The 12,263-nt window shown below is 38.3% G+C and overlaps 1 protein-coding gene across 2 annotated transcripts in view; it reads right to left on the bottom strand.

The window, feature by feature from the left end:
• Positions 1-12,263, bottom strand: part of LOC121917280 (rho-associated protein kinase 1) — a 105,635-nt gene that overhangs the window by 35,795 nt on the left and 57,577 nt on the right. For both annotated transcript variants that reach the window (XM_042443080.1, XM_042443081.1), the window contains exons 11-17: positions 10,303-10,369; positions 8,341-8,429; positions 7,128-7,176; positions 5,127-5,262; positions 4,428-4,519; positions 4,059-4,305; positions 2,324-2,430 (exon numbers count right to left, since the gene is read on the bottom strand). In XM_042443080.1, the coding sequence (XP_042299014.1) occupies positions 2,324-2,430; positions 4,059-4,305; positions 4,428-4,519; positions 5,127-5,262; positions 7,128-7,176; positions 8,341-8,429; positions 10,303-10,369 (787 nt within the window). The remainder of the gene's footprint in view (positions 1-2,323; positions 2,431-4,058; positions 4,306-4,427; positions 4,520-5,126; positions 5,263-7,127; positions 7,177-8,340; positions 8,430-10,302; positions 10,370-12,263) is intronic.

Raw genomic sequence — 12,263 nt, 5'->3', positions numbered from 1 at the left:
TGTTCAGACTTTTGTAGGCAATAAAAATGCATGCCTTCAAGCACCTAGTCAGGGTGGAAAGGGAATCCTTGGATCCTGAGAAGTGAGTAAAATGTGAAAAAAGGGAGCACTTCCTTGTAACTGGTGCAACTGAGGCTAGGACAGAGGTATGCCTATGGAGTGTTAGGGTTTAAGTCCCACATCCACCCCTGCTTGTTTGGTCAATATGCTTCCTCTTAAACCAGGGTAGAAAAATGTGCCACGTGATCTCATAGATACTAATCATAGATGATTCACCAGAAGACAGGAAGGTATTCACTACCTGATCTGCATAAATCAATGCTAGGTAAGCTTCTCACTCATATCCCCAGTGCAAACAGCCCAACCCATGCCTGGATGAGGTGCAAAACCTAGGTGAGGAACTAATGGGAACCATCATGGTCTTTCTGAAATCAGAAGAAAGATCTAGACAAAATCCTAAAATGCAAAGTTATACAGCTAAAGTCACAACTGTCAGAGTCACTGTATTTCCCATCACCATTACAGATGTGAGAGCTGGACAGTGAAGAAAGAAGACAGGGGAAAAAATAAACTCATCTGAGATGTGGTCATGGAGAACAGTGCTGAGGATACCATAGAGAGCCAAAAAGATAAACAAATGGGCCCTTGATCAAGCCTAAACTCTCCCTGGAAGCCAAGATGATTAAACTGAGGCTGTCATACTTTGGCTGCATCATGAATAGGCACAATTCATTAGAAGACAATGATGCTAGGAAAGGTAGAAGGAAGTAGAAAGAGAGGAAGATCCAGGCCAGATTGATGGATTCAATCAGGGAGGTCATGGGCCTGAATGTGTAGGACCTGAGCAGAAAGGTTGAGAATAAGGGGGCATGGAGATGTCTTATTCACAGGGTCACCATGAGTCATAGCTGACTCGAGCACAGCTAACAACAAAGGTATTTCTATGACTAGAAAAAGATTGATGGGAAACCTTGCCTTCTAGGACCAATGAAAGGAATGGAAGAAAGGCAGAGTATATTCCAGACTCCAGAGATGGGGGGTGTCCTGAGCCTCTGCCTTTTGAGAATAAAATTGTGAAAAGAAACTCTTTGGCTTTAGTGTTCTCATGGCAAAGAAATAGATCTATTTATAGACCGACAAAGCAGAGTTGCAGCAATAAAATAACTTTGGGATCCAGTCTTCAATCTGCTGGGTCCAGAGTCTGATAACTGAGAAAGTCTGTTTTTTTCTTTTCAGGATCCTCTGAATGTGCTGGGCATAAGAGGCAAAGAATGTAATCTTCTGCCAGGATGAGGGAAGGTACTGGAAATGGGCTTCCCCCTGACTGCTGATATAGCTTTTTTGCTATGTTGCTGTCTGTTCTCAATAATATGTGGGAAGTAGGGAAATGACTGAAATGAAGGTGAATATGTAACTCCAGCTAACTTATATTGGGAGTCATTTCTGTAACTGACTATATTCCTTGGTCTGAAAGGCCCTGATGATGAGATCCCCAGCACAAGAGGCTGGCATCTGTCATGAGCAGAACCATGGGAGGATCTTTTAGGTGAATGCCTTCCATCAGGTTGTGATTTTTTTTTTCCACTAGAGGAAGGAATGCCTCAGAGGTGGATCTTTTCTTCAGTTTCTTAATTAAAGAGCTGGAGAATTAGGTGGTGATTCAATCGTAGCAATGAAAGGAGGGGAGGGGAAGGTATGTGGTTGTTTAGAAAAAAGAACAGCTTCTAGACTAAGTAACATCCCTATCCAAAATTTCATGGACCAACACAGAACTTAACCTACTCAGGATGGCAGAAGTTAACGTATCCATGGAGGGCTCCTTCTCTACTGATTGAGAATGTATGGTTTCCATTTTGTGTTAATAATAGATAGAGTTCTTCACAGCTTTAATCTGAGCCACTTTCCTATTATCTCGCTGTTTGAGCAGGTTGAGTGTGTTAAACTACAAATTAATGGTGATTTAATTCTATGGATTAGGAATGAAAAGACTTTAGGATTGCAATATTTCTTCTGTATTTTATTAGAACCCTGAAGTTCATTCCTCTCAAGTTTTCTTTGTTTCAGTAAACAACTGGTGATGATGGGGAGTGGGGAGGAGTTGGTTGCTGCTATTATTAGGCACTTGAGAATCAGAAAGCCTTGCTAAACTATTGCAAACCACCCAGAGATTACTGCTCAATTAGAATCTTTTACATTATATATAAATGTGATAAAATCACCTTATCAGTTCCACATGCTATGTATGGATTTTTAAAAAATTATGCTCATTGTTCATATTCAAAATTTTGTTGCAGGAATCAAAGATTTACTTTAGTTATCTTACCTTTTCAGAATGATTAAGCAAGTCCTGGGCCTGTTTTCTTTCTTCTTCTACTCTTTCCAGATTATTTTTTATACTTCTGATTTCTTCTTGTAACGATGTAATCCGAGCTATGTTAACAAATAAATAATTTTATCCGCCACAGTACTTAAGACACAAAACCAACAATAGAACAAAAATAAAACCCGCAACAAAAAAATCCAGCAGACATAATAATATAAGCATATATGCACAGAAGCAAACTTTCATGTGTATTATTAGCTGGATAAAGAACTACAGTATAAGTGCAAATGGGTGCTATTTATACATTTCCTCTTTGTGGTCCACAAAAAGGCTGCCCATGCAAAACCTCTTTAAAAAGCAGTAAGTAACCTGTCAATTATTCAAAATAAACACTAGGAATGTCAAATTTAGTCCCACTCCCATCTCTCAGTGAACAGAGAATATTCATTTTGTTACTTTTTTTGTTTCTGTTCAAGCTACCTTGGCTTGCAGTACCTATTCACAACTAGGTCAGAGCTTTAGACCAGTACAAAAATATTCGACTACTTTTAACACAGAAATTTCACAGCTACATCTTTTGCTACACTGTGTACATTACACAATACATTCAAATAACATTACAATTATATTATATACCACAAAACTGCTTAATGCTTCCAATGAAGGAACATTTTATAAAGTAAGCTACAAAGGAAAAAAAATCCTATACTACTTACTTGCACTAAAATATTTAAGGATTCCAAACTTAACTGTGAGCTTTCTTGAAGCAATGATTAAATTGTTTCTATCTCCCTGTGGATTTAATAATTTCTATTTCAGTGGAAGGAACAATCTGTCATCTGTTGGGTTTCCATTTTAAACCTTTTCCACCCCCAAAAGGCAAGCATGTTTTAACTTTTTCATCTGAGCTCTTCAGCAAAGATAAGAGTGCAAGCCCAGTCAGGTGCTTTCTGATGTTAGGCATACGCTACCCCACACCTTCTACACCCCACTTCGCAGGTAGGGGACAGAATGATTAGTACGGTGAAATACATTCATTTTTCTCTTCCTGCTACTTGGAGGGAAGAGAAATAGCTTTTTCTCCCTACTCTGCAGCATACTTCCCACCCCTTAGAATGCACAGTAGATCTTTTGGATGTGTCCTAGGAAACATATCATGAATTTTGTGTATGTTGAGAGAAGAAAGAGCTCTCAAAAATGTGTTATGATCAACTCCTTTTATCCATCTGGTTCTCATCATTCTGTATTGAAAAACATCAGTATCAATAACTCATTTTTTTACCTTCCTCCCTTCCTTTTCTCTAAGACTATGTGCCTGTCATGTCTGGCTCTACAAAGATCTATGATGATTCTTTCCAGTCCCATAAACCTGAACGATATGCGGCAGAGCTCACTGTAAATGCCAAGTCTCTTTCTAGGAAAAGAGTCTCTTAGCCTGAAGGGGGGAAAATATGAGTGAACATTACCAACTACCACAGTATACTTTTCCTAATTGCAGAAAAATAGAAAACAGTATGCACTGAACATCTACTGCAAATTCAGATTATGTACTCAAAACCTCAGCTAGAGGTCAGATAACTTATGACAGTCTTAAGAATCACAGGTTAAAATGATCCCTAAATTAACTGTCATTAAATATATTCCTAAGGGCTCCATTGTGACACCTTCAAATCAAGTTGGCAGAATGACTGTAATTTTATATGTTTAATACATTACACTGGTAGAGAATGATTACCTTGCAGCTCTCCAATAATTTCTGATCCATGGGTCCTATCCCTTCGTTCTACTTCCAGTGCGGCTTGCAGCTGGTAATAATCCTTTTCCAAATGTAATTTTGAGCTCTCTAGGATTCTGCATCTCTCTTGCAGCTCCCTATTTATGGATTCGAACTGACTTACTGATTTGCTCATTTCTGTGTGACTTTTTCTCAACCTTGCTGCAGTATCTGACTCTGTCCGTAGTAAATCATTGGCCTCTTCAAGCTAGAATGAGTAGTAAGGAAAAAATAACAGGGAACAGTATACTATTAATACATCCAGTTCTGATCTATTCATTTAAAGTGATAGACTTGGGGAGGAAAACAAATCTGAGAATAGAAAATTACCTGCTTTTGCAGCTGTGTTATTTTTTCATTTGTAATGAGTGAATGCTGACTAATTTTTCTTAAGTCCTCCAACTGATCTTTTAATGTTGACACTTGAAACAAAGGAAAACAGACATGAATATGCATCTCTCTTGAATATATATTTTATATCATTCCTATACAGCTAAAAAAACTAAGCCTTTGTATTGTGACCTATTCAGACATAAGCATGTCTAAGGCTGCGTCCACACTGTAGAAATGATCCAGCAGTCGTTTGTAGTTTTGTGAGGCATTTAGCCTTCTCTGTGAGAGAGCTCTGGTGCAACAACAAACTACAAATCTCAGCATTTCATACCATAGAATCATGGCAGTTAAAGTGGCATCAACCTGGATTATTTCTGCAATGTAGATGCAAACAAAGGCCTGTTACAGACTGCCAAAATAAAGCTGCTTTGGGTCTCTTTGGAGGTATGCTGTTTAAATGATGCATGCATCCTAAGAATCCGGAAGCTGCACCAAAGCTGCACTCCAGTGCTTAGGAATGGAGTGTGGCTTTGGTGTGACCTCCAGACTCTGCATTATTTAAATAGCATACCTCCAAAGAGACCCGAAGCAGCTTTATTTTGGCAGTCTGTAACAGGCCTAAGTCAACATTTGAAAATACTCTTCTGATTTTCATACATTAAAAAAGTAACCTATGAAGGAGGGGGAAAAGCTTACCTTCATTTTCTACATTACGACGTTTCTCATTCTCTTGTTCAACTTTTCGTTGATACTCGCTTATTCGGTGCTGCAGAAGCATATTTTCCTTTTCAACCTGTGTAACTGTCAATTCCAAATTTTTTCTCTGATTGGCCTGTAAGTTGTAAACTGCCATTTAATTTTTAGGAAATGAAGACTGTAAGTATTTTTTAAAAAACCCAGAAAACCTACAGATAATAATTGAACATTGGAAGCTGTAAATTATTTTAAATGATTTTGACTCATTTAGAAAATTTATAAACCATCTCGAAGTAATAAATAGTCTTTAAGATGAATTAGGAAATGCACTTTAGTTAACTCGCATAAACAGGCAGTCAAAGAGAAAATCTAACTAGTTAGACATATAATCATTTTGTCAACAGCCTGGAAAAAGCTACAGTGTCTGTCCTATGCCATGACATTCTATCAACCCTTAGGAAAAAACAAGTGATTTAACTAAAGAATTAGTATACACACACACACAAAAAAAAAAACAAACACCACCAGTCACAGAAGCATACAATCTACATGGATTATACACTTTGCATCTCCACCACAATAAAATGAGTGCATCAAGAGTTTAAATAGCCATGACAACCAGATGATGATCCATGGGGGTCTTAATTACAAATTCTGAGGGATGGAGGACTGTTGCAAACTTACCATGCTCAGAACCATTCTTCATAGTTACTGTTGGCAACAAAATATTATACAAGAATGATTCCCCTACCTCAGTCCAACAAAGCTCTTACATTTCCATCCATTCCCTTGGCTTTCACAGTACTCCCTATGTTCATCTCTTAGCACTCAATTTTCCTTAACTGAGAACAGACTGGCATCATCAGCAAGATAATATAGTAATAATTATTCTAGACTGGTTTGGGGTTTTTTAAATCAACTTTTTGAAGAAAAGTAAGAACTTCTCTGTATGTAGCAAAGTAGAGAATCAGAAAAGTAGTTTCCAATCAAACCCCCTTCTTAAAGCGGTGTGTGTATGCACGTATGCACTTTAAAATACAACTATTCAAAAATCTGATTCCTCCACTAAGTACATTTTGAAAGGAAATAATCCCTGAACTCTTATGATGTGCTCTGATGCAACAGTAAAAGATGGTATCATCATAACAAGCCAGTCAATGAGAAGACTGGAAGCTTTCACTTTTTAAAATTAATAATCATTTCTTCTATTGTCCATACACAGCAAGATGTAGTTAATCATGCTTTGTTTTTAAAAAGCCAGCTTCAATACCAAACCTATGAAGCTGGCTTGTTTCAATAAACTATAGTTAAAATGGAAGCAAAGTTTCTGGCTATGTTGGAGAATCTAGATTGTACAAACCCACGATCGCATGCATAATGTTACACCATAATTCAACAATACAATTGATTGCAACCTATGTGGTTTTGCTGTGTAGGGTAGATCAACCTCCTTTTAACCCTTTTGCAATACATTGATTATTTCGTATTTTGTAGATTGTACACCATTGGCAGGTTTTATTTTTATTGATTTGATCATTTGTATGTACAGCGCTGTGTACATTTACAGCGCTTTAGAAATAAACGATTAATAATAATAATAACAACAACAACAACAATAATTGATTACAATATGAAAATACCATCAAACCACATACCAGCAAATAGGAATGGCTTCCATACAGTCTTACTCAGTTCAATATATAAAAGTGTACATTCAAATACAGTAGTCCCTCCCAATTTGCGGGGGATCTGTACCGGACCCCCCCCCCCGCAAAATGGCGACTCACAAATATTTGAGTCCCATTGAAAATAATAGCGTGAGCACTCGAGGCATGTGTATGGGGCTGCACACCACCATTTTATCCCTCCCCACTTGTCCCTCCCGTGAAAAGCAAAACCATGAACTACAAATCTGTGAAAAAGGGAGGACAACTGTATATTACTAATGTAATTGTTAAAAAAGAAAAAAAAGCTAATTCTAACCAAAATGAACGTACTTACCTCTTCATCCAATTCCTTCATTATCTTGTCTAGTTTAATGTTTGATGTTCTAAAATAAAATAAAATATATTTTTTTTCAGAAGAGTTTTTTATTTGCTTAGTTTGGTTTTGGGTTAACATTTTCCATCAGTGTGCAGACATTACAGCCACAGCTTAAGGACATGGCCAAGAACAAAAAAGCACAACCGAAAACTCTGTTCTCAAAATGCCTCACTGAATGCAAGGTAGATCCTGGTCCAATGGTTAAAACCCTACAGCAGTAGTGGCATAGAACTGCTAACCCATGCTGCTACTCTGCCTAGGCCTAATTCCCACTTACCTCTTGATTCGCTTCCTGCACCGATTCCTGAAACCGGTTTGGACATTGCACCACACATACATCATCATGGCGGCCCCCGTGTCGATGGGGAAGAGCCATTATGACGTGCTAGGGTTTGGGAGCATGTGGACACTCTACTCTCCCGAGCCCTAAAATCAGCCCCAGGCTGGCACTTTGCGCCAGTCTGTACCGGGCCATAGTCACATCACTATCATCCAGAGACTAAATAACAGTACTTGCAGTGTCAGCACACAGGTTCTTGACTCAAAAGATAGCAGGAAATGTCATAGCCACAATTTTGGGGATAAGAAAGGTATTTTGATGACTGATGATCTTCAGAAGGGCCAAATAGTTAACGCACAATAATACTCTAACTTGCTGTGTTGCTTAAAGGAGGTACTGCAGGCAAAATGGTGAGGGAAGCTGCGGAAATATGTTCTCTTTTTGCAGGACAGCGCACAGGGCCAGCAGGACAATGGATTTTTTAAAAATTCGAGGTTTGAGTGCATAGACCATCCACCTTGTTCACCAGATCTTGCTCCACCTTACTATTTCCTTTTTCCAAATCATAAAAAAAGAGTTTGAAAGGAAAGAAATTGTTCAATGATTCAGAGGAGACAGCAGCAGCACAACAGTATTTCAGTGACCAACTGAGCATAGATGAATGTTTGAATATAGGTAGATCCAATTGATTCATTGGGTTTACTCTAGTTAAACCCAATGAATCAACTGGATCTACCTATATTCAACCATTCATCTATGCTCAATTGGACTTAAAGCCCTTGTATGACAGACTGTGAGTCCCTTGGTGTATACATTAACACCACCACCACCATCATCCCCCAGTATCAGATTTATGCATCTGAAGTTCTAAAAACTAAATAAGTAAATCACCTGAATTTTTCTTCCATTTCATCTTTTAGCTGCATTTCAGTATGTAGCTGTTCTTCAAGCTGATAGATAGTTTTTTGCAAAGGTTCTAACTTTAAATATAAAAGAGAGAGAAATATAAAAGTCATGTTTTACAAAAACTAGTCAAATGATGTATCATATAAGATTTAAAAAACTAACATAAGTACCTCTATGAAATGTCTTATATTACAAAATTGGGCAGCAAATTTTCTAATGTTTTAACTAATAAATCAATGCAGACAAATTTTAATCAATACCACAGGTTAAAGACATTCTTGCCTGTTTGTTGAGGCAAATTTCATTCTGCTTCACAAATATACCAGTTAGTGACAAAGGGGGGGGGGAGTTTAGTCTTTAAAATCTTTGCCAATTTTATTACTTTTATGTCACATTTCCTTCAATATGTTGAAAATAGATCAATATGAATATTTTGATTTAAATTTATTTTGAATTAAGGTAAGAATTAAAATACAAATCCATCAAAAGTATTGAAAGGTTTAATAGCACTATTTTACTGATGCTTGCTTGCGGGGAAAAACAAATTACAGGAGAGGGCGTGGCAACCATCAACGATGGAAATGAGCCTGTTTTTCCCCTGTAACTTAAAATTATCAAAGAACGCAAAAATTCTCTTCTTTGAACATCTCTGTTGGGGTGGAAGAAATGGAAATATTTGCTGTCCACAGAATCTTCTCCTATCAGACCCTTTCTATTTCATCCACACTTTGAAAGCAAGGAAAAATTCTCTCCGTTTAAAATTTGGAAAGTAAAGGACTCTTTATTCAATGCAAGACCACTTCTTCTAGGGTTAACCGGGAAGCACAGAGGAACTCCTTATCAAACTAGCACCTTTACATCCCAACTGACTTCAAATTCCTTCCTACAAGAAATAATTAAGGATGGTAAGACCCCTAAGGTCTCTTAGAATGTCTGAGAATTGGTGTGTCATTACCCCTGTCCAATTGCAAGAATCACTAACAACATGTCTACTAGGTGCTGGAGAAGATGTAGAGACAAGGGCATGTATTTGCACATGTGGATGTAATGTGCCAGAGTTGGACAATTCTGGTTGAAGGCTGTTTCAATAATCTCAGAAATTACGAAACAGGACATCACACCCTGTCCAAGTCTTTTATTGCTTTCATTCTTTTTGAATGTAAACAGAAATTTGAAACATAAAACACTAATCAGTTTTTTATGGCAGCAACCAGGGATAAAATTGCTAAAAATTGGAAAACTGGTAATTTCTCCATAATAAACTGATGGCATCATGTGAGCAATGTAGTTAATGGAAAAGCTGGTTACAAGATCAAAAGCTCTAAAAAGACAAGGCATTTGGGTCGGAACAGACTGCCCAAAAAGGGTGGATTGGGGCTGCACCAGTGCCATTTGCACTGGGGCCATGGCAACCACACGCGAGTGGCCCCAATCTGGCCCTGGAGCACAACAAGGAGTGGAAAAGATCTGCTCCTTTCTGGTTTGAGCTGCCTTAGGCGGCCTGGGCACAGCTTTGGCGTGGGTTGGGGGCATGTGTCATCTAAATGCTATGCTGCCAAGCCACATGGAAGCCAGCGTTTTTTACCCATCTGTTTTGGGCCTTGGTAAACTTTTTGAAGAGACCTGGTTCCCTTTCCTGGACTATGCTAACGACCACACCAAATGTCAGAACCCACCAGCTCATCACTTGGGTTTTTGGAAGAATGTACTGTATACAAGAGGTTTCATAAAGGAATCATACTCCGAGAATGTAACAGAAGACCTTTTCTCCTTCTAACTTTTATTTTGGCATTTGAAACACAGCTTCTATATTTTGTTTTGTTGTATTGTTGTTTTTTGGTGAAATTGCCAACTTTTTGTTTTTAATTAATTCATGCATATTGTCTTGATTGATCTTCTACAATAAAATTACTTTATTAAAAAAAAGATTATGAAAAAAAGCCATACCAAACTCTTATCTACATTGGTGCTTGCTCTATTGTCATTAGAATTTGCTGTGCAGCTGGACAAATACCTGGAAAACAATAATAACTTCTTTAAAAGATATAAAAGAACATAAATACATCCCATTATAAGAAGGACTATTCACTGTCAAAGCAGTAAGTAACATATAGAACACTGGGTTCAGTATTGCATGTAGAAAAGACTGTACAGTACTACACAAATACAGACAAAACATATATGACTTTCAGCTACATCAGAAAATCATTCTCTTGTAGTATGATTTAGCAAATCACAAGTGACTACCAAACATATTTTTGGTATATGGATGATAGCTGATTTTTAACCATCAGTAACACTTTTCCAGTCTCACTAGACACCAATAACTAAATTGAGGCTATCATAATTTGGCCACATCATTAGAAGACATGGTCCCTTGGAAGAGACAATAAATCTGAGAAAAGTTGAAAGTATTATGGGAGGGAGATCATATCACAGGTTGAGTGACTCTATGCCACAGCCCTGGGCATACCAGACCAAATCAGAGACGTTAATACAGGCTGAGCAGCCCTAATCTGAAATTCCCAAACTTTGCAAAACTTTTTGCCACCAGCTGCCCACTTCCACCTTCTAGGCAGCAGCTGCAGTGCTCCTGCTTCTTCATTTCTCAGGTCTCAGTCTCTTTCCAGGCACACATCTCAGAAACAATAGAGGTACCAAACAAATAAGACACAAGACTGGAGACAGACAACTGAGCAGGAGTGTTGCAACTGCTGCCTCGAGGGCAGAAGTGGGCAGCTAGCAGCCAACAGACTTGAGGCTGGAGAGAGACTGAGGATCTGTGAAATGGCAGGAATCCAAGTGTATTGTTTGCCACAAACCCATGCCTCCTGCCATTTCACAGATCCTTGCCTCTCTATATATACATACATACAGTGGACCCTTCCCTTATGAGGGGATCCATTCTGGAAACCCCTCCCCCCATGTAAGGCAAATTCTGCATATGCTCGTTACCCTTTCTGGGGTGTGTCGAGGCTTCTTCCAGCACGGCTTTCAGCATTTACTGAAAGCCACGTATATTATGTCCATGTATGATGCAGGTGCACTGTACTACCCTACCTGTATATTCCAAAATCGGAAAAATCCCAACCCTGAAACACTTCTGGCCCAAGAATTTCCTGCTATATGATTTCTAGGAAGACTCCCATTCACAGGATTACTGTGAGTCTAAGCCAATTTAATGGCACGTAGCAGCAGCAGCTTCCACTTAAAAGTTGTGGCTTTTCTATTTTGTTTTTGTTTGTCTTTTTTTTTAAACCTATTTTCAATTGTGTTGATACAGATGAGCAACTGCACAGGGGCAAGAGGCCAATTTGCCTTGTGACCCCCCCCCCCCATATGCCACATCCCTACCAGACCACCAAAATACCTCCTTTTTTTCTTCAGTCCCTCTCAAAATGGTAACAAGAAGTGGTGTTGTGTCACTTCCACTAACCATCTTAAGAGGAACTCTGAAGAAAAAATAAGATATTTGGGAGTGTTGGGAGAATGAGATGCATTGGGAAGGGCTTTCTCCATGATTATCAGGGGCGAAAACTCGCAAAATTCATGCCAATTTTTTAAAAACTGGGGTAGGCTTCAGAGCCCACAAAAGTGTGAGTCAGGGACAGCATGAGGCTCACCAGCTGCACTTTCCCTTTCTCTGGAATCGCAGCATATTACAACATAAGGTAAAAAAAGAAAAATGGACCAAAAATACATCTAGGCGATAGTGCTATACGGTATTACTTGGTCAGTCTTACTGATTTCATACATTTTATTTCTGAGTAGGTATGTGTAGGACTACACAGTTGGTCCAGGATTATATTTTTCACCACAGTCCATCAGAAACTTCTGTGCATCCCACAAAAAAATAAAATAAAAATAAAAATAAAAATAAATAAATAAAAAAAATGATTGCAACATCC

The sequence above is a fragment of the Sceloporus undulatus genome, unplaced genomic scaffold, assembly GCF_019175285.1.
Source record: "Sceloporus undulatus isolate JIND9_A2432 ecotype Alabama unplaced genomic scaffold, SceUnd_v1.1 scaffold_14, whole genome shotgun sequence".
Lineage (NCBI taxonomy): Eukaryota > Metazoa > Chordata > Lepidosauria > Squamata > Phrynosomatidae > Sceloporus > Sceloporus undulatus.
The sequence above is the reverse complement of the archived record's forward strand: the minus strand, read 5'-3'. Positions and strand labels throughout refer to the sequence as shown.